Source organism: Lepus europaeus, chromosome 18 (assembly GCF_033115175.1).
Source record: "Lepus europaeus isolate LE1 chromosome 18, mLepTim1.pri, whole genome shotgun sequence".
In the NCBI taxonomy this organism is placed as follows: Eukaryota; Metazoa; Chordata; class Mammalia; order Lagomorpha; family Leporidae; genus Lepus; species Lepus europaeus.
Window position 1 is genome coordinate 17341167 of NC_084844.1, and position 27058 is coordinate 17368224.

The 27058-nt window shown below is 64.2% G+C and overlaps 1 protein-coding gene across 1 annotated transcript in view; it reads right to left on the reverse strand.

Moving 5' to 3' along the window:
* Positions 1-3160: 3160 nt before the first annotated feature.
* Positions 3161-27058, reverse strand: part of CRHR1 (corticotropin releasing hormone receptor 1) — a 34192-nt gene continuing 10294 nt past the window's right edge. Inside the window, exons 3-14 of the mRNA XM_062175044.1 lie at positions 22128-22215; positions 15451-15570; positions 12422-12507; positions 7684-7790; positions 6948-7068; positions 6611-6764; positions 6477-6537; positions 4316-4388; positions 4037-4122; positions 3819-3954; positions 3690-3731; positions 3161-3301 (exon numbers count right to left, since the gene is read on the reverse strand). Coding sequence (XP_062031028.1) covers positions 3161-3301; positions 3690-3731; positions 3819-3954; positions 4037-4122; positions 4316-4388; positions 6477-6537; positions 6611-6764; positions 6948-7068; positions 7684-7790; positions 12422-12507; positions 15451-15570; positions 22128-22215 — 1215 coding nt within the window. The remainder of the gene's footprint in view (positions 3302-3689; positions 3732-3818; positions 3955-4036; positions 4123-4315; positions 4389-6476; positions 6538-6610; positions 6765-6947; positions 7069-7683; positions 7791-12421; positions 12508-15450; positions 15571-22127; positions 22216-27058) is intronic.

Here is a 27058-nt window from a genome sequence, read left to right on the forward strand (position 1 = left end):
GGACAGAGGGATGGGGTTGCAGTCTGGCGGCCTAGCGGGGGTCTCTGGAGTCATCTCCAGTGATGTCATTGGTGTTCCCCATACAGAGAGCTCTGGAAAACAGACTTGGCCCAGCAGGACCTACAGGGATTGGCCGGCTGGGGTAGGGGGAGGGGTGATGCTCAAGGTAGGTGGGGACAGGCTGGGGACGCTGGGGGTGGGGTCGAAGAGTGGGTCACCTGAGACCCTGGCAGCCAGGCTCTGAGTGCTGTAGGGCCACGGATGCAGTAAACAGAATCTCCCTGGGTGGGGGCATTGGAAATAGCGGGGCAGGGAGGGCAACCTTGCTGGAGCTCCTGAGGTGTAGGATCAAGGGGAGATGCCCTGGGGGCTGGGGGCCCTGCGGGCCGTGCCACTGCTGGGTGCCCTCGGGCAGGTCTCTCAGCCTCTCTGGGTGCGTTCGATGGTGCAGATGATCCACATGGGAGGGGCTTTGCTGCCGGTCCACCGCCGAAAGCACCTCTTCGGTTTGGGCCGAGAGCAGGCAGCTGAGTTTGAGGCCAGGCGCTGCGTGAGCTGACCCTGAGATGATACCCCGGGGCTGGGGGCCCCTCACCACCTGCGTGGGTGCGGGGTGGTGACGCCGGCTCCTGGCAGCCGCGGCTGCACTGTTTGCAGGCACAAGGGTAGAAGATGTGTGGACGCACAGCCCGCATCGCTCCCACCCAGCGGGGCGCCGCCATCCTGGGGACACTCAGAAATCTGGGGCCTCCTCACTGCCCTCCTGACCCATGGCTACCCCAGCAGCCCTGGCCTCTGACAAGCTGGAGCCCCAGAGACTTGGGCAGCAGAGGGTGGAGTCCTGGACTCCCGGGAGCCACCAGCCCGGTCCTCAGCAGACCCAGTGGGCAGGGTTCTGCGGCGGGGGGCCAGCTGACCGTGAGACAGTGCGCCCTCTGAAGGACTGGGGGTGGTGAGGCCATGGGCAGATGCCCGCAGTTCAGGTGGGTTGTGTGGGCTCCGAGACTTCCCTCCTCCCCTCCCTGGCCTGGTGCCCAGACCGGCCAAAGGCAGTGGGGTCTGATGTGGCCTGGAGGGGAGTCCCGGGACACTCAGGACAGCCGAGCCTGGGCTGGGTTTTCTTCTGCTGCTGTCTGGTGCCCAGGAGGAGGGTCTCGGTGTGGGGGGGAGATAGATGCAGGTGGGGGGCGCCGTGGGCTCTGGCGTGGAGAATACTTCCGGGTGATGCAGGGTCTCGAGGTGCCCAGCGAGCTCTGGCTTTCAGACTGTCCCCACATGTGCTGGAAGGAGGCCGCCTCTCCTCAGAGGCTCTGGGTGGGAGGAGTCCAACCCCCCCGGCCTCCTCCCGCTTGTCTGGGGCTCCCCATCCCCTCCGCTTCTCTGAGCACTGCCAGCCATCCCTGGGCGCCCTCCCCCGGCCTCCCCCAGTGTCACGGCTGGGCCCTTCCCTCAGCTGGGCACACGCAGCAAAGGTGGCACCGCCCAGGGACAGCCTTGTCAGGTGAAAGGCAGAGGTGAGTAAGACGTCTCCCCGGAGGTCAGCAGGGACCCTTGTGAGGCTTCGCTCCTTCCCCAAACTCCTTCCAAGGCCCTTTGGAAGCCATGGGCCCATCGCTATCCCGGCATGCTCTGGGCCCCACCCCATCTCTCTAAGGGCAGCTTAGGGAACCGGCAGAGCAGGGCCTTTAGCCACCCGGGACTCCTCCCTGGGTCCAGCGCCGCTCCAACCTGGGTTCTCTCCCCTGGCAGGAGCTGTGGAGCACCCCCCCCCATGCATGTACACACACATACACTCACATACATGCACGCACACAATACGTTCACACACACAGGCCTTGTCAGCCATACCCAGCAGCCACGGCCCATGCGACGCTCGTGTACGCATCCTTGACGTCTGCTCCTCACTCAGCGCCTGTCCTGGAGCCGAGGCCCACTCCCGCCCACCACCACCGCCCCCCTTGGCTGAAGCCGGCCCCTCACCCATAGCATCCTGCATGGCTACTCCAGCCATGGCCACCTCCTTGCCCAGAGCTGTCCCTTCCTCACGGGGCCCTGCCACAGCCTGGGGCTCACCTCGTACCTGCTCTCTATGGGGTGTGATGGTGTCAGCCTCCAGAGACCCCTGGAGGGGAGGCCCCCTCCCCCACCGCCCCAGCAAAGTCCAGGCCTCCACAAATGCCGGTTACAAAGATAACTGTTATTATTCCCATCGGCTCCCTCCTCGGAGCCAACATCTTCACCCCAAGAGCCCCCTGCCCAGAGACCTGCTCGGGCTGCCCAACCCCTTGGCACGTTTGGGTGGGTAGAGGCTGGGCCAGCCCGCATGCGGTGGGAAAGCCAGCACTGGTCTCTGGGTGTCCCCAGAGCCACTGCGTACCAGGGCACTCGGCAGAGGGGCCCCACACCTGCTTTTGCCCAGCTCACAAGCCTGCCCCAGAGCGGGTGGCTGCGAGGGCCCCCAGGGCCTTCTGCCTGCCTCAAAGGAGGGCTGGCCTTGGCTGGGGCCCACCATGACTGTCCCCCATCATCTCATGAGAGGAGAGCCACCAGGGCCGGGAGGTGACAGGAGCTGGGGGTGCCACGGCCTGCAGGGCAGCAAATGCCCTAGAGCAGCAGGGCAGGGCATTTCTGGAGAAAGTGCCACAGTGTCAGTGACCATTGGGTGGCCTGGGAGGGACTTCTGGCAATGCAGCCCGACCACGTCACCCAGCTTCTAACGATGTCTCCAGGGCTCCTGACCTCGTGGCCTTGGTTCCCTGTCCAGAGGCATCACTGGGACCCAGAGAGCTGTCATCATGGTCATTGGAGCTGTCCTGAGAGTTTCCCATGATGCCCTGGGGCAACAAAGCCCCCACCCACCCACATACTTGGGCCTCCAGTGGGCGGGGGCCAGTCTGTGCTCTGGGAGAAAGCAGCTCCCACTGTGGGGTCTCCAGCCCCCATTCCTGTTCCCATTCCACAGGGAGGATCGGGGCCCAGCCCAGTCCTATGGGTCAATTTGCCATTGTGAGCCTAGAGCTGCTGGCTGGGGCAGGGTGGTCCTGGGCCCTCCCAGGCTGTCCGCAGGGATGTGCTGGTGGCTCCACAGACAGGGGTCGGCAGGCCTGGCCATCACACTCCCAGCCACAGATGTCCGGGGGCCGTTCGGTGGCCCTGCAGCTCAGAGCGCTGTGGACTGCTTGATGCTGTGGAAGCTGACGCGGGTGGGGGAGGTGGGGATGGACATGGCGCGGGCCACGCGGGCACGGATCGAGTGCTTGTCCTGCCACCGGTGCCACCTCTTCCGGATGGCAGAGCGGACCTGTGGGCAGGGGGCAGCATATGACACCTGAGCCGAGAGCTCAGGACCCCCACCCTCCCCTGGGTTGCCATGAGCAGCTGTCCAGGTGTGCAGGACACAGGGGCCCATGGGCGGGGGCGCCACTGCCGATTTCCATATTTGTTGGGACAGCTTTCCCAGGGGTCCCAAGGAAGGGGCACCTCTAATCCTTACAAAGGCGCCATCTGGCCTTTGCCACATAGAATGCCCACCTTCAACTCACACGTGGCCCCTGGCCCAGGGCTTGTGGGCGAGCCTGAAACCCCAGCTTCCGGCCCCCTGTGCCCACTGCCGCTGACAGCAAGAGCAGGGGCGGAGCGGGCAGTATTAGGGACCCTCAGCCATCCGGAGCCAGGGCGCTGGTCCTCACCTCACTGTTGAGGAAGCAGTAGAACACGGACACGAAGAAGCCCTGGGGAGGAGAGGGAAGGCCGGTCAAAGGCCCTGGGGCGCCCCCTTCCTGTCCCCAGCTTCCTGAGCGAGGGCTCCGAGGCCGTACCTGGAAGGATTCCAGGAAGGAGTTGAAATAGATGAAGACGACGCGGGAGACCTCGTCCTCGCCGGGGTGGACGAAGAACAGCATGTAGGTGATGCCCAGCAGCGGCAGCAGCACCAGTGTGGCCTTCACAGCCTTCCTGGGGTCGGGCGAGGGCGGCCGAGTCAGGCCCCGCCCAGGAGGATGGCCGGCGTGGGGGCGGGGAGGCGGGGACCACGTACCTGTACTGGATGGTCTCAGACGTGGTGGATGCCCGGAGTTTGGTCATGAGGATTCGGACGATGTTGAAGAGGAAGATGAAATTGATCTGCAGTGGGAGTGGGGGGGGCTGGGAGGTGGGGGCTGGCCGGCCCCTCTGGCCTTGGCCCCTCCCTGCTGTTCTCTTTCCACCTCATTCATGCTGGCACCTCCCCTCCTGGGGCAGCCCCTCTCCCGTCGGCGGGGAGCGGGGTCACCCCTCCCTGCTGTGCCCTGGCCCCTGCCCTCGCCCCGGCTCTTACCAGCAGGACCAAGATCATGGGCCCTTGGTAGATGTAGTCGGTGTACACCCCCGGCCTTTTGCCAAACCAGCACCTAGAGGGCCAGAGAGGGCAGGGCCACCTGAGTTCACTCCAGTAGCACAGGGAGGGACGGTGCTTGGCCAGGGCAGGGCTGGGGCTAAAAGCCAGGAGGGGGGTGCCCCCATTTCAACCCTGGCGGCAGGTCAAGCCACCTGATCCCACTGCAGGGCCTCAGTGATCCTGTCTGTAGAATGGACAGCACCCTCCATGGGCAGAAGTCAAACGGGAGACAAGCAGTACAGCAGGGAGGCCCAACCACCCCGGCTTCCTCAGCTCTGCCCCGTGGCCCCCTGCTGTAGCTGAGCACTCCCACTGGGGGCTGCTGGGGAGGGAGGGAGGGCGTCTTCCCCCCCGCCCCGCCCAGCAATCTCTGACTCCAAGGGGCTGCGGCCTGAACCACCTAGAGGGGACACGCCACAGGCACCACCTGGGCAAGAGGCACAGCTGCTCTGCATTTCCCGAAATCTCCCTCCTACGAGCTCCCGTGTCCTTGTGCGCATGCAGATCCACAATGGGCATCTCATGATGCTTCCAAAAACCGCAAATGGGCTTTTTTTTCATGAAAGCGCCTGGTTTTTTAAAAGTTGGCTACAAAACTCAAGTTTTCAAAAAAGCTCCGGGTAGGTCAAATGGTCTGGCCTTTGAGCCTGCACACTCCAGATCCCTTCTGCTGCAGTGTCTGCATCCCACCACTAGGTGGGGCCACTCAGACACTCTTCCTCCGCCCGCGAAGACCACGCACGCCCTGCTCACCTGCAGGCACTGGCACCACCTCCTGGGCTGTTTACTCCCCCCTGCTCCTGCCCTGGGACGCAGGCCCCTGGCTGTGTCTCCCTGCAGTTGGCTCCCGGCTGAGACCCCCCCCCCCCCACTCCCATCAGCTGCGCAGACACAGTGGGTACTGAGCCTGTGTTGGGAGGTATCATCCTCACAAAACCAGCAGGTAACTTTGCAGGCCCCTTGTCGAGCCCAGTGGGGCTGAGCTGCCTTCTCCCCACCCCTGTGGGGAAGCAGAGGGGCCGGGGATGGAGGCCACCTGGACCTAGGTGCTCCTGCGGCAGAGATCTGCCCCCCCTCCCCCCGAGCCAGCTCGTCCACCTTGGCCACCTCTCCCTGTGGTTCTCAAACCTGGGCTGTGCACTGGCATCAGTTTTCCAAAAATCCCAGCGCCCAGCCTCCCGCAACCCCCCAACCTGTTACGTCTAACTTTCTGGGGCGGAGCCCAGGCAGGCACAGAGACAGCGATCTCCCATCCGCTGGTTCACTCCCTGAATGCCGACAATGGCCAGGCGGAAGCCAGGAGCCTGGAACTCCATCCTGGTCTCCCATGTGGGTGGCAGGGGCTCTAACCACTGAGCCATCACCTGCTGCCTCCAGGGTGCACAGTAACAGGAAGCTGGGACTCTACTCCAGGCTCTCAGACACGGGCGTCGGTGTCCCGAGGGTGCCTTAACCACTGCACCCAACGCCCACCCCATGGGTGCTCTTCAAAGCTTGCCAGGTGCGTCGGAGCCCACCGTCGGGGGTGGGGACACCGGCGCCTACTTTATGAAGATCCGTGGAGCTGCTGCGCTGGAACGAGCCCCAAGGCCATCTGGGTTACTTCCCGTGAAATCCATGGACTCTTGGTAAGACCGGTCTTCATATTAACAGAAACATGTCTCCCAGCACTGTTCTAAACGCTGTTTATGTTAATTAGTGTCACCCCCACAACAACCCTTGTAGGCAGGCGCGAGTAGATGCCCCTTTTATGGATGTGCAAACGGAGGCAGGTGGCAGTCATTAGCCCAATGCTCTACTGCCATTCGGTGATGCAGCCACCATCCTGGGCAGGCTGGCTCCACGACTGCTCTTGGTAAAGCTTCGCACGGATACAGGGGCCTGGACCCTGCCCGCCCCGCCCTGCCTCAGGCAGTGTCCTGGGAGAGAGCCTGAGAGCGAGTCCAGCTGCCCACTCTCCCTCCATAGCTGCAGAAGCCGAGGTCCCGGCAGGGGAGCCTGCAAAGCCCCACCCCCAACCCCCACCCCTGGCCCTGGGGCGATGGGTGGAGCTGGGTGAGCTGCCTGAATCGGGGGTCAGCAAGGGGAGGTGGCAACTTACTTCTCATTGTCGTAGTACAGCTTGCCAATGGCCCAGGCCACAATGATGGGGAAAGGCACACCTAGGGGAGAGACGGGCCGTCAGGGAGCCCCTCGGCTGGGGCTGCGGGGGCCGGCAGGGGGGGCAGGGCTCACCCCAGCCGATGCAGACGAACATCCACTTGCGCAGGCGGTCGGTGGAGTAGGTGAGCACGATGGCTGTGTGCAGGTAGCAGCCCTCGCCGAACATCCAGAAGAAGTTGGTCACGTGGAAGTAGTTGTAGGCGGCTGTCACCAATCTGCACCAGCCCTGCCCGCCCCCCCCACCAAGACGGTGATGAGCTGGGGGCAGTGCGGCCAGTGATAGCACCACAGCCTGGGCCCGGGCCTCGTCCCGCCCCGGGCAGCACGGGGTTCTCCCCAGGAGCCTGCTCTGCAGGGCAGCCCTGCCCACGGCCCTTCCTCTGACGCGGGCTCGGCCCCCGGCACGCACCACGTTGCTCTGGTGGACCTCGGGGCTCATGGTGAGCTGGACCACGAACCACGTGGCGTTGCGCAGGATGAAGGCCGAGATGAGGTTCCAGTGGATGATGTTCCTCAGGCACCGGATGCTCCTGTGGCGCCGGCGCCGGCAGCGGGAGAGGCAGCGTGAGGGCTGGGCTCCGGCATCGCTCCGCCCAGAGGCGCGGTCGGGGAGACTGAGGCTCGGAGCAGGGCCGGGTCACCCAGGGAGGTGGCCTCAAGACACCCTCTCGCCACCCAGATGGAAGCTCCTGGGGGCGGAGCCCAACATTTCCTGGGGAGCCCCACCCCCAGCAGCGGTCCTGCCGCTCCACGCCATTCCTGGAGTGAGAGTCAGACGACTCCCGCAGGAAGTCCCTCCCCAGCCCTGCTGCTCAGCTCCAGCACCCATCTGTCCCCATCCCTGGCTGGCCCCGCCACCTGCACCCTTGGCAGTAGGGCCGGGACCCAGGCACATTCAACCTGGAGGGGGCCGCCACCTGCCTGGCCCCCGACATGGGAGCAGCCCAGCCTGGGTGTGGGTGACAGAGGTGAGCCTGGGCCTTGTCCCTCCCCAGCTCCACACCAGTGGCCATCACCGAGGGGGCAGAGGTAGTCCTGCCAGGGGATCTGGGAGACCCGAGGCGCCTGTGACGCTGCCACCCCGCCTCTTCCCCACTCTGCTCAGGGCCCCCAGGGAGCAGGAGAGCATGCCCAGGCCTCCTCACCTGAGCCGCAGAAAGAGGACAAAGGCCACCAGGAGGGCCACCAGGGAGACACAGTGGCCCAGGTAGTTGATGATGACGGCCACATGGTAGTGCACCTTGCTCTTCTTCTAAGGCGGAGAGAGGAGCAGAGGTGAGGCCCAGCACTGGTGGGCGGGGGCAGCTCCCCCAGGACAGCATGGGGTGGGGGTGTTGGCACACAATGGTCACCGCCCCTTCCTGAGCCCCTGCTGCGTCACGCCCAGAGCAGCGCTGCCTCTGTGGATGCTCCGGGCTTTTAGCCGCAGCTCCTCGCAGCCCCCGTGCCTGCTTCGCGTCCACACAAGCAACTGCCTCTGTGTCCTTGCAGCCCAAACACCAGGTGGCACCGCAGGGGGCAGAGGCACCCACCTGTGGACTTCTGCCCTCCACACACTCTGAGCCGAGTCACCCCCCAAATCCCGGCCACCTCCAGTGCCAGGAAGGACGCCGCGGCCCTCGTGCACAGGTTTGCCGTCTGTTGCTGTCGCAGCGCGAGCCGGGGCAGGAGCCCGAAGGTGATGGTGACTCACTGGGCAGGAAGAGTGACCCCAAGCTGTGGTGACCACTTGATGGCACCCGATTCCAAAACCGCCTCTTCCTCCCATGCACGGCCCAGGACTCCAAGGCTGACAACAGGTCCCTGTCCCCCAGCGCCGGACGGACTGGCCCCCAGCTCTCTGCAGACGCCCACCTCCCGAAGCAGTCGCCACCCCCTTTCTAGATGCCCAGATAAGGGCTGGCAGGCAGCCACGGTGAGGAGGGGCCCCCAGCGGCGCCTCCCTCCCTTGCGCTTCGCAGGCTCAGGGTGGGGATGAGGATGGGGATGACAAGGCAGAGGTCCGGGTCCCTGCAGGGCCCTGTGCAGGCCTGCAGAGCCGCCACGGAGCTCCTGCCCCCAGGGACCTTCCGCGCGCTGACAGACCCTGCAGCTGTCGCGGCTGGCCACACAGGTCGGGCCCAGCCCTCCCTGATTCCGCCTGGGGAATGGAGGCCCACGCTCACCCGGGAACAAGGCCAGCACCCCTCATCTGCGCTCCCCACCCTGACGCACCCCTTCCCCCGGGGAGCCCGGGTCCAGCCCCTGGGTTTGGGGACAGCGGCTTCCAGGCCCGGTGAGGTGTAAACGGAGGCAGGTGTGAGACGCGGCGGGCGGCGGCAGACGCCACAGGCCGGAGCCTGGGAAGACGGCACAAGCGCAGCCTGTCTGCGGCTGGGGCTTCATTTCCTTTTATTAAATTTCCCACAAAGCCGTGCTGAGAAGCCCTTGGGTGATCGCAGCTGTGGAGCTGAGAACAGCGCGGCGCCCCAGCTGCATATCAGGCTCTTCGTTTGTGTGTGTGTGTGTGTATTTATTAGGCACCTACTGAATGCTGAGCACTGCACCAGGTGCTGTAGTGACATGGGAGACTTGGCCCTCACCCCTGGACCTCCCGTGAAGAGGCTGGGTAACTGGCCAGGCCGCTGGGACACCCATGGGTGATGAGCAGGGAGTGAAAACCAAGGCGCCCTCTGGGCAGCTCTGGCTCCACACGGAGCCCAGGATCTCTGGAGAGCTCAGGGTGGGGGAGGAGGAGACAGGGGGGTCTCATGGGGCCTGTTTCCATGCAGGCCAAAGGGGAGGCTCAAAGTTGCCGGGTCTGGGCTGGGGTCCAGCTGTCTCTCGCCTGCCCGCATCAGCCCGAGGTGAGCTGAGAGGCCGAGACCCCGTGGAGACTGCCGGGGAGCGTCACCCTGAGAGGTGGCCACCACCAGGGGCTCAGTGTGTGCACTGGAAACCTGACCCCCAGCGTGGAGGCGTGGACAGCTGGGACCACTCAGAGATGCTGAGGCGGTGAGGGCTCCCGGATGGACCGGTGCGGTTACTGGGGGCGTGGGTGCCCGGGGGAAACTGTGCTCAGTGGCTCCTGGGCACACTCTCTCTCTCACTTGCTCTCTCGCTTGCTCTCCCCACTCCTCGCTTCTGGCCCCTTGACCTCGCACTTTCCAGCCTCCAGAGCTGGGAGCCAGTGCACTTCTGTTTGTCGTACGTCACCCGGTGCCTGGTGCTCTGTTACAGCTGCACCAACACTCAGCCCGAGGGACAGAGGCATCCAGCGACACTGAGAAATTCCCAGTGACAACTCGAGACCTGGCCCATTATCGGAGAGACAGCAGCACCCCGAGAGGCGGTCGTGACCGCCAAGAGGAAGCTGGCGTGCCCTGGCAGGTGGCCAGTGCCAAGGACTGGGCAGAGCTGAAGCCAGGAGCTGCAGACTCAACCCAGGGCACCCATGTAGGTGGCAGGAACTCGGTTACTGGAGCCGTCAGGAGCCGGAGCCAGGTGTCAAACCCGGGTGCTCCAACGTGGATGGGGCATCTCCACTGCCATGACAAATGGCAGATCCTGAAGGCCGGAGCCTCGTCCCGAGTGGCAGTGACGGCCTGAGATCACCACTGCACCCTGCTCACCCGCACCCCACAGCCAACACCGCAGCCCCTCGCTCCTCCAGGGGTCGTGACCCAGTGACTCCCACACCGAGGAGCCTGGGAGTCCTGAGGAAAGCGGGCTCTTGGGGTGCAGCTGGCAAAGCCGCCGGCTGCTCCACTTCTGATCCAGCTCCCTGCTAATGCGCCTGGGAAAGCAACAAAGGACGGCTCAAGTGCTTGGACCCTGCACCCATGTGGGAGACCTGGAAGACGCTCTGGGCTCCTGGCTTCGGCCTGGGCCATCCCAGTCACTGTGGCCATTTGGGGCGTGAACCAGCAGATGGAAGACCGATCTCTCTTTCTCTCTCTGCCCGCCACCGCCCCCTGTACTCTGCCTTTCAAATAAATAAATAAATCTTAAAAACCAAAACAAAGCCAGCTCTTGGGCAGGTGCTGCAGGTCAGCAAGCAGCCCGGGTGACTGCTGGGCGCCTTCCTGCTCCACGGGCCCTGGTCCAACCTCCCTGCCCCCACCCCAGCCTTGAACCCAGGCCACAAGCCTGGATACCCAGAGTCCCTTATACGCGCCATCAGCATGTGTCCTCCCAGGACGTGCCAGCAGAGAGGGGAGGGGAGCAGGGTGTGTGTAAGTGTTGGGGGGGAGCTGGGGACAGCATGGCAGGTCACTGCAGTGACGGGAGACAGTGTGTGAGGGCTGGTGCAGTGTGGCGCCAGGGGCTGCGTGCCGTCCCCAAGGAGGACCACATGGTGGTGCCTGCTGCACGCAGGTCTCCGCGGGCACCTGGCCTCCGGGTGCCCTCACACGTCCCATTTCACGGGTAGATGTCTGTGACTCCTCCATCTGTCACAGCCCAGGGCACTGCTGCCTAATTAGGACTCAGGGCAGGCATGGGCGCGTTCCTCCTTACAGCTCTGGAAGGGCCAGGGAGCCCGCAGGCGCCTGGCCCATAAGGTAACCCCTGAGCGTAGGCAGCCAGGCCAGCACGGGGCAGCCTCGTGGGCAGAGGTGGGCCGATGGGCTGAGTCACAGATGCGCACCTGCCCTCCCAGGCGAGATGCGCATCAGCGCCGCCCTCCGGCCTGCCAGGACAGAGACCTGAGTTACTGTCAGCTCCCGTGGGGGCCCGGGCCGTAGTTACCTAGTCAAGGTCGCACAGCACGGAAGCACCGGGTCAGACTCCAACCCCAGACTGTCTGTCCCCAAAGTCCCTGCTGTTCCCACTGCACTGCCGAAGATGGGGCAGTGAGCGACGCCCCCAACCCCGGCTCGCCCCAGCCCTGCTGGTGGCCAGAGGCAGAGACCCCCGCCCTGGGCAGGGCAGGGGGAAGGGAGGGCTGAGGGCAGCTGACCTCCTGTCCCTGGGTCCCTGAAGGATGTTGGGGGAGACGGGGGCTGTGAGTGTCCCCCATCAGCCCTCTGGGGGAGGGGGCTTAGGTGGGAGCAGAGATGAGGACGCACGAGGCCCTGGGCTCTGACAATCAGGAGACTCCGCTCAGTGCAGCGGGGAGGCTGGGAGCAGCTGTGGCATCTCCGGCTTTGCTGATGTCCCAGGAAGGGGTGGACGCTTGCCCTCCGGGGTGGGGCAGAGGTCGGGGGCCTGGCCTTCAGCTGGAGGCCACCGAGTCTGCCTCCGGCTCCAGGGACCCAGCACCAGGCAGATACAGTGGAGGCTGAACACTTCCTGCCTTAGCCAGGCCCACCCTTGGCCAGGAGCCCCCTGCCTCTCTGAGCGGGCCCCACTCCCCATTCCTTTCCTCCTGCCTCCTCTGCTCTGTGCCAGGGAAGGAGCCCCAGCCCCCACCCAAGCCCAGAGCCCCCAGCCAAGGACGGCCCAGGCTGGCTCAGTGCGTGGGTGCTCAGCAGCCCAGGCCTGTCCCTGCTTAGGTCAGAGCCTGGAGCTGCAGGTGGACCACACGTCTGCTCTCTGGGGTCGGGGATGCCGGGAAGCCCTTGGCCGTGCATGCAGGGAACCTTCCCACCCAGCTAAACAGCACCAGGAAGAGGCTTGGCACTGAGCCAGTGGCCGGAGGTCGGGCAGCCTGCGGAGGGTGAGCCAGGGCCCGCCCAGAGTCCGCCCAGCACCTGGCTGGCTCAGCCTTTGCCGGGCACCCCCGAAGCGCAGCCCTCACTCCACAGTGCCAGGCCCGGCCAACAGCTCCGGCTCCCACTCAGCTCTCCTCGGCGGGGTCTCCGCCCCAGCCTGGGGCTCCCTGCCCCGAACGGCCCCATCGCAGGCAAACAGCTCTGACCCACCCACCCGTCACCAGGACAGCCCCTCCGGGCTCAGCCTCACCTCCTCGTTGAGAATCTCCTGGCAGGCCGAGTAATTCACGCGGGCGGCCCAGCTGCCATTGGCCAGGCACTCCCGGTAGCCGTTGTCTGGAAAGAGAGGGCGGTCAGTGACGGAAGAGCGGCTGGGCGTCTGTGTGTCCGCCCCTCCCCCTGGGACGGCGCAGGGCCGCCTGGCCTGGGTGTCCACAGTGCAGCTGCGGAAGAGAGCATCCCCTATCCCAGGGCCACTTCGGGTCCAGCTTCCTGGAGCACGCGGTCCCTGCCGTCTGGGGGGTGAACCAGGCCCTCCTCCACAGGGAGGAGACCGAGGGATGACACGCTCCGTGAGTCCACTCCGGCTCCAGCGCCGGGGGAGAAGTGGAGGCCAGAGCCAGCCCCACGGGGCCTCCCTCCCTGCAGGCCCAAGCCCCAGGTCCCTGGGCCTGCAGCCCTGCCAGAGGCCGGCCATGCTGTGTGAGTGGCCCCGGCCACATGCCTCTCCTGTCGTCCCCTTCCCTGGGACTGTGTCAGCCTGGGGGCTGCCTCTGCTGGCAGAAACAGGACCAGAGGGAGGTGCTAGAGTGAGGGTGGGAGGCCTGTTCCCCACCCCCAAAAAGTCCGGCAGCCGGGCCTCTGCCGGAAGCTTGCGGGCGGGGACATGGGGCCAAGCTCCCCCGCCCTCTCTGCCTGCAGGCCTGTGTCTCTGCGCAGCTGGCAAAGAGGCTGCTGGGTCTTTGAGCTGCAGGTCAGGGATCCGGTCCCCCAGGGGAGGGGGCCGCTGAGGGGCCAGGGAGTCTGGGGTCTCTGCCATGGACAGGAAGCCTGGGTTCAAATCCTGGCACCAGCCCGCGCCATCGAGCGACTCGGGGAAGTCACTGAACGTGCAGCTTTGTCCTCTGTAGCCGCAGCGTCTCACGCACGGCTCCCTCTCTGTGCTCGGGTATTTTTAGTTAACAGGCAGGGTGCTGGGGACGGCACCTGGCGTGTGCCGTGAGCTGGTATTTGTATGATGGTCGTCTGCGAGCTGCGCTGACACAGCCTTACGTAAGAATCGGGACAGTCCCTCGGCCCCTCCCCGCAGGGCTGCTGGGGGGATGAGGGGAGCAGCCCCTGCCCTGGCACGGCCCAGCCTTCTCACAGCAGCCGAGGTGCTCCCGCAGGACACAGGCCCGGCCCGGCTGGTGGGAGCGGCTACGGGGAGGAAGCGACCTCCTTGCCTTCAGCTGCTGAGCCAGCAGTCCTCCGGAGGCTCACGGGAAAACGGGTATTTTTGGAACCTTGTCCTCCGCCTTTGAAGCCGAGGTGGCAGAAGGAGAAGCCGGGAGTCCCACGGCAGTGAGTGAAGGGGTGATGGCCCCGCCTCAGGAGGCGGGCCCCACGCCGAGGGGCCCCACACACCCCTCCCAGTGCCTTTCCTGGGCCTGTAGAGGGAGCACCTGGCCCCACGCCCCACCCACCCTGCCCGAGATGGCCAGTGCCAAGCGATGCAGCTGGAGGCAGAACTGGAACCCAGATCCAGCGGCTCACGCCCAGGCACCAAAGCCTGCAAATGCTGGGGCTGGGGCTGGCTGAGTAGCTGGAGGGGTCCGGAGTGGAGCGCGCTTACCCGGGCTGGCCAGGCCGGGCCCACAGGATCCTGGCAGGCCCAGCTAGGGGCACAGACTTGTCCCCAGGGAGCCACTGGAGGGTGGGCTCCGAGAGAGGATGGGACAGGGTCAGGCAGGAGGGTGCCTCGGGCTGGGGCAGGGGTACGGAGGGAGGAGGCAGGCGGGCTCTGACACGGTAGCCCCTCTGAGGGCAGAGGCTGCCATGAAGGAGAGCCACCTCCTCCTGGAAGCACCCCCTGATGCACCTACCCCGGTGGTGCAAGCACCCTGGGAGAGTGGGGGCTCCGGTTCCCAGTTCTGACCTCAACCCAGGCTCGGAAGTGAGCAGCCTTCTCGCTGTAAAACAGCCCCACTAACTCGGAGGCTGCGCTGTGCACCCCCACCCTCCCCTGGAGCTGCTCTTGGCCCCTTTCCCTGCCGGGGATGTCCCCCTTTAGTGCCCCTCCGCTCCCGGCTTCCCTCTCCCCTGGCTCCTCCCATGGCCGGGACTCCTGCGGGACACACAAAGCTGGCAGACATGGCTGCCCCCAGCCTCCTGTCCTGCCCTCGTGCCTCCCCAGGGAGGGCCACAGCCTCTTTCCCGGTGGACCCCCACCTCTCCTTGGCTCCAGCCCCCAACCTTAACCCCCTTAATCCACGTGGTAAGGACGGGCAGGAGAAGGAACTCAGCCAATCCGAGCTGGAAGAAGTCGGAAAGGCCGTCCACGTGGTCCTCTCTGTTCCTAGAGGGAGCCCAGAGCACCTGGGAGGGGACACAGGGCTCCGCGGCCACCCTTGGGTGCTGTGAACTCAGGGCCCCCAGGGCTGTGGGCCTCCTCCCTCGCTGGCCTGCACTGTCGCCATCCTGATAAGCCAGGGCCTGAGTCACTAACAGGGGAGAGCGAATGAGTTCCGGGGGTGGCAGGTGGCATAGCAGGGAGCTGCAAAGCCCGGCGTAGGGCTTCGGGGCCTCAGGAGCGAGAGAGGCGTATGTGGTAATCACGCACTGGGACAGACCCCGGCTCCCACCCGACGCGTGGGCCTGGGATGCTAGTCAGGGCCCTGGATCTAAAACCCTGGTCCCCTCGCCCGCTGGCTGGAGGGCCCTGGGCAGGCTCGGGGTTCTCAGCCACAGCGTGGGGGCCGCTCCGACAGGTCCTTTCTCCTTGTGGGCGTGCGCAGGCGCAGACGGGCTAACCCAGTCCGCCGCCGCTGCCGTGCCCGCCAGACCCAAGTGTGAATTCTCGCGACCTCGGGCCAGTTGCCTGAGCTCTCGGAGTGACATAACGGTTGAGGCTGTGGGGGCGTGGGGAGAACCATCAGGAATGAGCTCAGCAGAGCACAGAGCTGGCCTTGGGCAGACAGGGGCTGTCACTATGGCTCTTATCCTTATCACTTCCCCCACCTCCAGCCGCTGCCCCCACCTCCAGCCGCTCCCCCCACCTCCAGCCACTCCCCCCCTTACTTGTGGTGTTGTAGCGGACGCCGTAGAAAAAGGCAGGGCAGGGCCGAACCACGAGCTGTCCCGCGGGGCTCCGGGGCCAGCAGGTGCCAATGAGGTCCACAGACGCATTGCACTGCAGTCCTGGGGTCAGAGACAACAGGTGAGGCAGAGCACGGTCCCCACCCAAGGCTGCAGGCAGGCACAGACAACCCCCCCCGCCACGCGCAGGGTCCTGCCCACCGCCTCGGTGGCCCACACTCACACACCAGCTGAGGGCAGGTCGAGAGCAATGACCCCAGCGCAGAGTTTGAACCTGATGCTATGGCACTAGGGAGCCAGGGTGGGCTCCAGAGCAGAGGAAGAACACAGACGGCTGCAGGTGGGGCTGAAGGCTGAGGTCCTGGCTGGCACGTGGAGGACTGGGCGTGCCCCGGGTCCCCCGCTCTGTAGCCTGAGGACGCTTCCCTTGGCCCCTCACTTAGGACAGCCTGGAGCTCCCCAGGAACGCACCGGAACAGGCCCTGCCGATCCCTGGCCCAGTCCCCAGCCCCACTCTGGAACCAAACCACACGAGCGAGCCCTGGTCCCACAGGGGAGACCCAGCCAATGCTGCAGGCGGGCTTCCAGCCAGTCCTGCATCTACTGTTACTGAGCAAACCTAGTTTGCACTGTGCTCTACGCTGGGCCTTAGGGGAGGACTGACTGAGGAGGGGGTCACAGGCGCAGGGCAGGGAGACCCCACCCGGGGAGTGGAAAAGCCTTCAGCATGGGCTCTGTTACTCATTTGCTGTGTGGCCCTAGATAAGTCACTTGCCCTCTCTAGGCCTTAATGCTTCATCTGTAGTAAAATGAAATGGGACTAGATCAGACATCCTTAATCTCATCCCATTAAAGGCTTCATGGGGGGCCTGGCACTGTGGGGCAGTAGGTTAATCCCCCACCTGCAGCACCAGCATCCTGTATGGGTACCAGTTCAAGTCCTGGCTGCTCCTCTTCCAATCGAGCTCCCTGCTGTGGCTGGGAAAGCAGTGGAGGATGGCCCAAGCGCTTGGGCCCTGTACCCACAAGAAAGACCGGGAAGAAGCTCCTGGCTCCTGGATCGGCACAGCTCCGGCTGTTGTGGCCATTTGGGAAGTGAACCAGTGGGTGGAAGCCCTTTCTCTCTGTCTCTCCCACTCACTGTCTGTAACTCTACCTCTCAAATAAATAATAAATAAAATCTTAAAGTTTCATGGGTTCACAGAGACCCAGAATATAAGGAAAAACGGGGCGTGCACCTGCGTTTCAATGGGCAGAAGGGCCTACGGCTTTTGTGAGATTCTCAGAGTTCGGTGATGAGAGATGTGAACAGCTGAACCAGGAAGACGATGGCAAAGGCCCTTTCCAACGCTCACCCTTCATTAAGGCACGTTTTGGAGAGGCTCTCATGACGCATCAGTTGGGTGGGGAACGTGGTCCCCCAGGCATGGGCTCTGAGGCCAGCACCGTCCTGGGACCTGTCGCGATGCTGCCCCTTCCTTCCCTGCCTTCCTCTTGGCACAGGGCTGTTGAGACCCAGGGTCCCCGTCATGGTGGGAGGGGCTAATAACCTGGCACTGGGGGCTGGCAATGTGGCGTAGCGGGTTCAGCCGCTGCCTACAGTGCCGGCATCCCATGTGGGTACCAGTTCGAGTCCCAGCTGCTCCACTTCTGATCCAGCTCCCTGCTGTGGCCTGAGAAAGCAGTAGAAGATGGCCCAAGTCCTTGGGCCCCTGCACCTGCGTGGGAGACCTGGAAGAAGTTCCTGGCTCCTGGCTTCAGCAGCCATTTGGGGAGTGAACCAGTGGATGGAAGACCTCTCTCTTTCTCTCCCTGCCTCTCTGTAGCTCTGCCTTTCAAATAAATAAATAAGTAAATTAAAAAAAAAAAAAACAAATAACCTGGCGCTGGCACAGGAACGTGCACACCAGCCCAGGAGAGCCAGGGAGCAATGTGGGGAGGCAGCCTCTCCAGGGCCGGGCACTGGCAGCTGCCAAGCCCTCGCCGGGGCCCACCTGCCCTCGCCTCCCCACATGAGCATGGCCCCTGTTGCTCAGAAAACAGCACCTGGTTAACCTGGCTCCTCTCCCTTGCTGGATCGGCAGTGCTAGGCAGCACCGGCTTCTCCTCCTAATCAAAGCTACTCAGAGGGAGCCGGTGCAAAGCAGGGCTCAGGGCAGTGGGCTTCAGAGAAAGAAATCGGGGTCTGGGCTCCAGAGCACGGAGGACGTGAGGCCACAGGTCAGTGCTGGGGAGGGTCTGCTCCCCGGCCCCCCAACCCCCACCTCCAAGGTCACTGCTCCCCTCTCACGGATGAGACAATGGGGCCGGGGGGAGCTAACTGACTTGTCCATGGCCACAGCCAAAGTGAGAAGCAACAGAGACTGGTGGCCAGGCAGATTTGACTCTCGAGTCAAGAGCCCTTTCTGGTGTCTGACACCGTGTGTCTCAAAGGTGACAGGTGGGGGCGGGGCAGGAGGCAGCAGCATTTGCTGAGGGCTGACGGGGCGCCAAGTGCTTCACACAGAGGAAACACAGACAACAAAGACGCCGCGGTCCGACGGAGCGGAGCAAGACACTGGCTGCTCAAGCATGTGGGCGCCTGCCACCCAGGAGGGAGACCAGGATGGAGTTCTTGCTCCCGCCTCTGGCCTGGCCCAGGCCCGGCTGCGTGTGAGAACCAGCAGGTGCGAGATCTGTCTCCCTGTTTCTCTGTGTGTCTTTCAAATAATAAGCACTTAAAACACACACACACACACACACACACTGAGGCTGAAACAGGGAGAGAGAGACGTCAGCGGGTGGAGAGAAGCACCCGTCAGAGGAGCTGGGGTTGGGGACGGTGAGGACAAGGCAGAGTCTCCCTGTCACTCGGGCTGCTGGCCAGATTCCTGGACCACCGTCCCCTGCAGGGCCCACCACCACAAAGCCCCACCCCTTCTGCTGTCCTGGGGGTGCTTTCCCACCTGGGGAATGAGGAGCAGTTGGGACTAGAACAAGAGCGTCTTGCAGATAACCACGTCCACAAGAGGGTCTTGCAGATAACCACGCCCACCGGACGGCCCGGCACTGGAAGGCTGAGTGGTTAGGAGCCACAGCCTCCCCACAGCGCACCCTCCTGGTCACTTAAGGTACTGATGGGGAGGAATAATTTCTCTGTGTTCAGAAGCACTAAGGGATGCTCCAGGTGCTGGGGATACAGTCAAGAATCAAATAAAAGCCCTGCCATCGGGCGCTTGCATTTCCCGGGAAAGACAGCAAGCAAGCCATCGATCAGCCTGCAAGAAGGACAGTGAGACGACGCGTAGGGCGGTCAAGGAGGTGCTGGGTTAATTTGACGGCCTCTAAAATGCTACATTTCAGCAGAGATCCAAAGGATGCAACAGAGGAGCCGTGTGCACACCTGCAGGAAAAGTGTTTCAGGCAGAGGGAACAGCAAGTACGGAGGCCCTGAGGCAAGCACGCTCTTGGTGTGACCGAGGTGCTGACGCTGCTACCACCCCACGGCGTGCCGGCTCGTTCACGGCCAGCTAGATCCTCTCAGGGATCGGCCCGCTCAGCAGCAGTGGTCAATACAAGCCCTTGTGTGAGAACAGCGAGGGGCTAAGTCACGCCTAGCATGGGTCCTGCAGCTTCCTCCTCGCCCACGCGTGCACAGAGCACAGCTCCTGGGCGCCCTGGGCTCAGAAGCGAAAGAAGGGGAGCAGGCAGCAGTGTGGAGGGCGCCCGTCATCTCTGAGCCCCCTGCCCCTCTGTGCCAGGGTCCTGGAGGCTGCTTAACAGACAGCAGGAAGCCTCTGTGTGGTGCTCGCGCACACTGGGCTCTGGCTTCTCCCCCCACGCCGGTCCCTCCGTCCCCTTCCCACCATGCTTAGGGTCCCAGCATCCTCTGCAGGTGCTTCCAAGGGGGCAAACTCCAGCGGGGCCCTGGGCCCTGGACCCTGCCCCAGTGACATGGAGTCTCCGGCAGGGGCTTCCGAACGAGCCACAGGGCAGGTGGGCGCTCGGCGGTCCCCTGCAGCTGTGAAGCCCACCCGTCCCCCATTTGGTCTCAACCCAGGAGAGGGGCTCAGCCAAGGCTGCCCACGGGAAGCAGCCAGCAGCCCCGGCAGCCGCTGTTGCCCGCTCAGAGGACTGTGCCGCTGGGCTGAGGGGCAGGCGCTGTGCCGGGCATGGAGCGAAGGCAAGGGGACGTGGGGAGCCTGCTCTTGGCCTGGCTGGCTGGGGGTGGGGCCGCCTCCTCCCCGGGGTGGGGGGAGAGGAGGAAGATGCCTGTGCAGAGTGTGCGGTGCACTGGGACAGGCGGGTGGGAGCTCGGGGGCTCTGCCAACAGCCGGCGCAGTGCCAGGCGTGCAGCAGGAGCTGAGGAAAAGTGGAGCCCGACTCGGCCTACCCCACGTGGTGACCCTGCACCCCCAGCCGGCCGGCCATACCGCCCTGGGCCCCGTGGCCCTCTGGGTGGCCACATAACGTGGCGCGGGTGTAATGAGGCCCACTTGGCTGGAATCTTGGGGCCAACGCTCAGCATCTTGGGGCCAATGCTCAGCCGCCGTGGGGCGACACCCCGGAGCGTCTGGCCTCGTCCTGCTCGCCCTCTGGGTTTATGAGCTCTGTAGCTGTGAGCTGAGACGGGATGAGGCCTCCGGCGGGGGGACCTGCTCTCTCCCTGCTCCTGGCACCAGCCCCTAAGGCCGTGGCTCGGTGCCAGCTGCCCTGGCCAGACGCCCGTCCATCTGTCCTGGCCCCTCTGCCCACCCCACCATCTGTCTCCACCAACACCCATCGGGGTAGGTCTTGGCGTCAGAAGACAAATGGCAGCTCCCAGAGGCCGAGGTGAGGGTGATGGCTCGCCTGCCGGGGGCCGGGCGGGCAGGGCCTGTGGCTCTGAGTACAATGCAGGAATGCATTCGTCCTGGCCGGTGGCCTCCAGCACGGGTGACACCCGTGTGGCTCAGAGATGTCACTCTCCTGGAGCACACGGGAGCCTGACCTGGCCCGGAGCAGCTGGGGGCGGGGCCCAGCCTCCCCCACCCCCGCCCCCTGCTAGAATGTCAGACCCTCCTTCAGGAACTTAACTTCCCCCTTCCCCATGGCCCAGCTTGACCAGCTCCACAGCCAGGTGTTCCAGGCTCCAGCACCTCCTCCCCCCTCCCCGCCCCCCCGCCAAACCCACCCACTCGTCCTCAGTCAGCCCTGGCTTTGGCTCCTCTGCCAGTCACATATAAGAGGCTCGCTCTTGGCCATTGGAGGGTGAACCAACGGCAAAAAGGAGACCTTTCTCTCTGTCTCTCTCTCACTGTCCACTCTGCCCTGTCAAAAAAAAAGAGGCTCTCTCAACAACACGCACCTTGAAACCTCTTCCATCAGGAAGCCTTCCCGGGTTTGCACCCACTCCTGTCCTTGCCTCCCTACCACCTGCACTGTGGTGAGCAACTGGCCTTCATCCAGCCACACAGGAAGCAGTGTGCAAAGCCTGCTGAAGTTACCAACAACGGTAACACCCCACGCCACAGCTGGTGGGATACTGCATAGAACTCGGTGCAATTGTTCCCCTAACAGTCGCTTGAGACAGGTGTCACCGCCACCCCCAATTTACAGTGTGTGGTGAGGCTCAAGGGACTCAGGGCTGCTCATTCCTGTGGCTACCATGCCCCTGGCTCCAAGCCAGGGCCACACCGAACACCTGCTAGGAGCCTCACAGGGACCACGCCTGCCTTCTCCAAGTCCAGCGCTCGCCCCGTCAGCCGGGATGGGGAAACAGCAGCTCTGAGGCGTGGGGGCCTCTCTCCCCGCAGGCCCAGCTTCTGGAACGCCCGCCTCATGCCTCTCTGCTGACGCACGGCGTCCTCCTCCCTAGCCACTGCCTCACAGGACTTGTGCTTGAGCACTTGACCCCTTTCTGCTCCCCGGTGACTTACAAGGCCGGGGCGGGGGTGCTGCTGCGTAGCAGGTGCTCCGTGAATGCACGGAGCAGAGACCGGAAGAGGAAATGAACCAGCAGAGACCCCTGGGTGCCAGTGGCAGCTGTGGCCAGGGCCACACCCAAAGCTAGGACAGTCTTGGCCTCTGGAGCCCACACGCCAGACGGCAGGCCCCCGGTGCTGGCTGTGTGGTGCTGGGCCATGGGTAGAGCTCTCTGTGCCCCGGCTTCCCTGTCTGTAGAGATGCTGGGTTTTGACTCTCGTGGGGACGAATAAAGAGAGCCCTGGAAACAGTCGGGCTACGCGGGGCGTCAGCAGTCCCGCAGTGGCGCAGCGCCCTCTGCCCCGGAGGCGTGGAGCAGGGCGCTGCGGAGGCCCCAGCACCCGCGGTGCTCTGTGCCTAGGTTTCGAGGAAAAACAGCCTGTCTCAGCCTAGTCCGCCTCAGCTTCCTGCACTGGTGCCACACGTGGGGCCGCTCAAGCGGCAGGGAACAGCGGCCTTCCTACCTCACCCGGCTGCACCTGCTGCACGCCCCTCCCGGGCGGCGGCAGAAACTGCTAACCATCACAGTGGGCTTCCCCCCCTCCCCGGCACCCAGTCAGCATCCTCCTCACTCCCTGGAGAACCCCCGGGCGCCCTGGAGAGGTGCGCTGCCTGCCTTGGGAGAGAGAGTGTGTGTGTGCGTGTGTGCGGGTCCTGGGAGACCCGTGCCGTACTGCAGCCACCCGGGATCTCGCAGGGGCTGGCGGGAGGCTCACCGGAGACGTTGCTGGCCGGGGACAGGCTCTCGCAGTGCTGGTCCTGGAGGGAGGCAGAGACGGGGTTCAGCCCCAGGAGCAGGAGGGCCTGTGGGCACAGAGAGGCAAGGGGACACGGTCAGGCTGGTGCCAGGGGCAGTCGGGCCTGCAGCTTCCTGCCCCACCCCTGCCACGGCAGATTCTTCCCAGACACCCAGTCTCCGTGGCCTCGGCCTCCGTGGCCTCAGCCTCTGTGGCCTCAGCCTCTGTGGCCTCTCTGCCTGGAGGGTCTGGAGCTGCCCCAGTCGCAGGGAGGCGGGCAAGGGAAGGCGTCCCAACCTCCACTGGGAGAGAAGTGAGTTTTCTGCCTGCAGACTGGGGCCACCACCAAGGCACGTGCGCATGCCCCCTCCCCCAAGCTGTCTCCCACCCGCCCGCCGAGCACCGGGTGCCCAGACCCTCATCAGCCTCCTCCCCCACACCCTGGAGCTGCAGGTGCTCTGGCCTCTTGCTTAATGAGCTGCTCCCCGGGCCGGTTATTCCCTGTCACTACAATTGTGCCTCCCTGGGGCAGGTGCAGCTAATTTGCAGGTGAGGGGATGAAAGTGCCTGCAAAAAAGGCCACCCTATTCCTCGGAGAACTTTCACTGTTGAACCGCCCCCAGGGCTCCGAGGCACTCTCATTCTGGAATTGAGCCCCGCTGGGAGGCCAGTGGCACAGGCCCTGTACCAGGAGGGGCCCCTCTTCAGGAGCGCCCATATCCACACCTCCCCCCCCCCCCCGAAAAAAACAGACTATTCAGTAAAGAGCTGGGCCACCTGAAACTTGGGCAGAAGGAACAGTCAGGATACGGAAGTCGTGGGGCCGGTGCTGTGGTGCTGTGCCAGCGTGCCACGTGGGTGTCTGAGTCCCGGCTGCTCCACTTCCAATCCAGCTCCCTGCTAATGCGCTTGGGAAAGCAGCTGAAGATGCCCCAAGTGCTTGGGCTCCTGCACCCACGTGGGAGACCCAGATGGAGTTCTAGGCTCAAAGCTTTGGGCTGACCCAGCCCAGCCATTGCAGCCATTTGGGGAGTGAATGAGTGGATGGAAGATCTCTCTCTCTCTCTCTAACTCTGCCTTTCACATAAATTTAAAAAACCTTTTTTTTAAATACCAAAGTCATTTCTGGTGAGTGCTGCCTCCCACGCTGCACTGGAGGAGGAGGAAGAGGAGGAGGAGGCCTCGCTCCCCTCCCCCCCTCCCAGGGGGGCTCCTCCACCCAGCCCCTCCCTGCACCCCAGGACCTCACCGCGGTCCTGAGAAGCACACTGCCCACCTCCCTTCTGGCGGGAGACCGCATCCCACCCCACCCCATGGTGCAGGCACGCTCTGCCCCTCGCTCTGCCCTGGGCCTGCCCAGGTGCCTCTCCTAGTCAGAGCCTGGCCCCCTCCACCTCCTGTACGAAGACGCGCCTGGACCCCGATACCAGCCGCACTGCCCCCCTCAGAGCCTGCCTGAGCGTTTCGTGGCTTGCTTACTGCAGCCCTGTCCTGTTGTGGGGGTCTCTGCTCTCAGGGCACCAAGCCCTGGTCTCCCAAGCACCCCCAGCCCTGCATCGCCCCCTCCCCCGTGCTGAGCAGCCGGATCCCTCCCGGCGATGGCTCCGCGGGCTCCGCAGTGATTGTAACAAAGGCGTCCATCTCGTAACAAAGGCGTCCATCTCCCCAGCCCCAAGGAACTCCCACACTTTATTAAGCAGAAATTAAACTTCAGAGTCTCCAGAGAGACGGGAAATAGCTTTACTCCCGACTTCCACGCCAAAGTGCGCACGTGGAGACAGGAGGAGCCCTGGATAGGATGCCTGGGTGGCTGGCGGAGTGCCGGGCCCACACCTGCTCCTGCTCCGGCGGCCTGCTGAGGCGGACCCTGGGGCCTGCACTGTGGCCTCGGCTCACCCGCTGCGGGTGTTTCGGGGGTGAACCAGTGGTGGGAGCGCTCTCTCTCCCAAATGAAAACAAAAATTCATACAGAAGAATCACTCTGCGGACGCCAGGCTCTGCTCGCTCCCCAGAGGCAGGCAGCCCAGCTGCTGTGGCCAGGGGCCCTGCTAGAAGGACTCGGAAGCCCTGCCCACAGCGTCTCACCCGACCCCTGCCCACTGCCCACCTCGTGCACCCAGAAGCAAAGGCAGCCCAGCCATAGGCGAGTTAGCAAAGGCGCACAGGACCCTGCTACCCGTGGTTCTACCCTGTGGCCTGCTCCACCTCACTCTATGCACACACAACCACCAGGTCACCTCCCCTGCACGCTGGCTCCTCCCGGGTCTCCACACCCCTGCCCCTGCTGTTCTCAGCCCCCTCCTCACCTCGTGAACTCTGAGGTCCCAGGGCGCACCCCCCAAGAAGCCCCTCAAAGCAAACGGCTCCCAGCCCCGTCCCCAGTGCACAGGACATGCCCTGGGCCCTGTGCCCTCGAGGCTCCCAGTGGAGGCCTTGGACTTGTCCTGATCGCGCACAAAAGCCACCTGAGCACAGAGCCCTCATGTGTCCAGGCTGGACAGAGATGGCAGACACACAGGGGTCCCCAGGGCATCTCAGCGTCCCAGGGGCCACCGTGCGGCAGAGGGAAAACCAAGACGAAGCCGCAGAGCTGGGGCTGAGGCAGCCCGGCAGCCCGGGTCCCTGACACTGCTCGGGGGGGGCGGCTCCCAAGGCCACTGTCCCCCAGCGGAGGTCAAGCCCCCGGCTGCTGAAAGTCCCCACACCAGCCCTCCCCCCCTGGAAAGGGCGGCCCCGCAGCAGAGGTTGGGCCACGCGCCTCTCACACTGCCCACGGACCGCAAAGGCGTCCAGCTCATTCCTGAGTGGCTGTCCTTCCACGGGAAGTCCGGGCTGCTCCTGCGTGTCCCCGGGTGACGGCCAGGGCACTGTGCTCTCTCCTGCATCTGGGGCACTCACACACTACGTCTTGCTGTGCCCCAGCTGGGCAGGCCCCAATTAAAGCCTGTGCCTGGGGGTGGGTGCTGTGGCACAGTGGGGTGAGCCACGGCTTGGGGCTCCTGCATCCTGCCTTTAGCAGAGTGCCTGGGATGGTGTCCTGCCTTTGCCTCGGCTTCCGGTTCAGCCCCCTGCTAATGTGCTTGGGAGGCAGCAGATGATGGCCCAAATACCTGGGTTCCTGCCACCCACGAGGGGGACTTGGATGGAATTCCAGCTCCTGGCTTTGGCCTGGCCCAGTCCCAGCTGTGGCAAGAATTTGGGGAATGAACCAGGAATGGAAGATATTCTCTCTCTCTCTCTCTCTCTCTCTCTCTCTGTCACTTTGCCTTTCAAATAAATCTTTTTTTTAAGGATTTATTTATTTATTTATTTACTCAAAAGGCAGAGCTACAAGGAGAGAGAGGAAGAGACAGAGAGGTTTTGCACCTGCTGGTTCACTCCCCAAATGGCCACAATGGCTGGAGCTGCGCTGATCCGAAGCCAGGAGCCAGGAGCTTCTTCCGATCCCCCACGTGGGTGCAGGGGCCCAAGCACTCTAAGGCAGTGTCTTCCACTGCTTCCCCAGGCCATCAGCAGAGAGCTGGATGGGAAGTGGAGCAGGTGCCACAGGAGGGAGCTCCAACTACTGCGCCACAGGGCCAACCCCAAATAAACACATCTCCAAAACCAATCCCGCGTCTCCTCTACAGCCCTGCAGAACCGCACCTTGCAGGCGAGATCTGAGCAGGCCACAGGCGCGCGGCAGCTGGGTTCCAGCACGGCTTGCAGGATTGTCCCCGGAGGCGGGGGCTCCTGGCACAGGAGGGCACTGCGCCGCCGGAAGCAGACGGGGCAGGCTGCACTTTACAGCTGGGGTGACGGACATGGCCAAGGTCACGACCTGTTCCGAGCTAGGATCTGGTAAGCGGGAAGCCACGTCTGCCCTTAAAGCCGAGGAAGGACACGGGATGTGGCCAGGCCCAGGCTCAGACACGAGAGGGACGGGCAAGGGGAGGGGAGCGGAATGGGGCAGCTGCGGGGCTGAGCCTGACAGCTGCCTGCCCACGCCCACGCCCGCGGCCCCCCCCCCCCAGGCCACCCAAGCTGCCATCCCAATTCCCAGTGTGACTCTGGCATAAAGGTTAATCACACGCAGAAAATGCTTATTAGCGACCATAAATAACTGCGTTGCTGGGGCTTGGGTTGGTCACAGGAGTGCCATTTCCTTTGATGGGAAGATTCGGTGACTAACCTTTCGGGAGGATCCTGAAGGGCCACCAGAAGCTGGGGGGGGGGGAGCCCTGGAAGCAGCTGGGGCTGCCCCCCCAGAAGTTCCTGAGGACCAGGGGGGGGCCAGCCTTTCCCCTCTCCTCTCATAATAGCCCCCAGGGGCCAGGAGCAGGCTGGCCTGACAGAGCCAGGCCACAGTCTGATTCCCCACCCAGTTGTGCCCCTCCGGGACTCAACTTTCTCATCTGTGAAGTGGGGATGCTGGAGTCACAGGGATGGGGACCAGCTGGGGGGGCGGAGGAAAGAGACGCCTCCAAGAGTGACAGTCCCTGGCAGACAGGTGTCGGTGGGGCTCCACGGGGCGGGAGCTGCTAGAGCGAGGCCGGAGGGGAGCAGGCCCCCTCCTGCAGTCCTCCCCCTCCCACAGCGCTCCCGCCCGGGCAGGCTGCAGCCCCAAGCGTTCCTGTGGGGAGGGGGCTTTTTGGCTTGAAAGGAAAGCTGGGGATTTTTCGTTTGAGACCACCAGATTTCAGGGGCTCTGCAAGCCCCAGGCTGGGGTCTGTGATCTGGGGAAAAGAGACAAGAACTCAGAAGAGCCGAGGGTCAGAAGCACCCCACACAGGACGGTGAGAACAGCGGGGGCGGAGCCGGGCCTGGAGCACAGCACAGGCTTCCTGCGGGGCTGAGCCGAGTGGACGCGGCTGTGAGCAGGCGAGCGGGGGCTTCCAGGCTGCTGGGTGGGCCGGGGGCCTGTGAAGGAG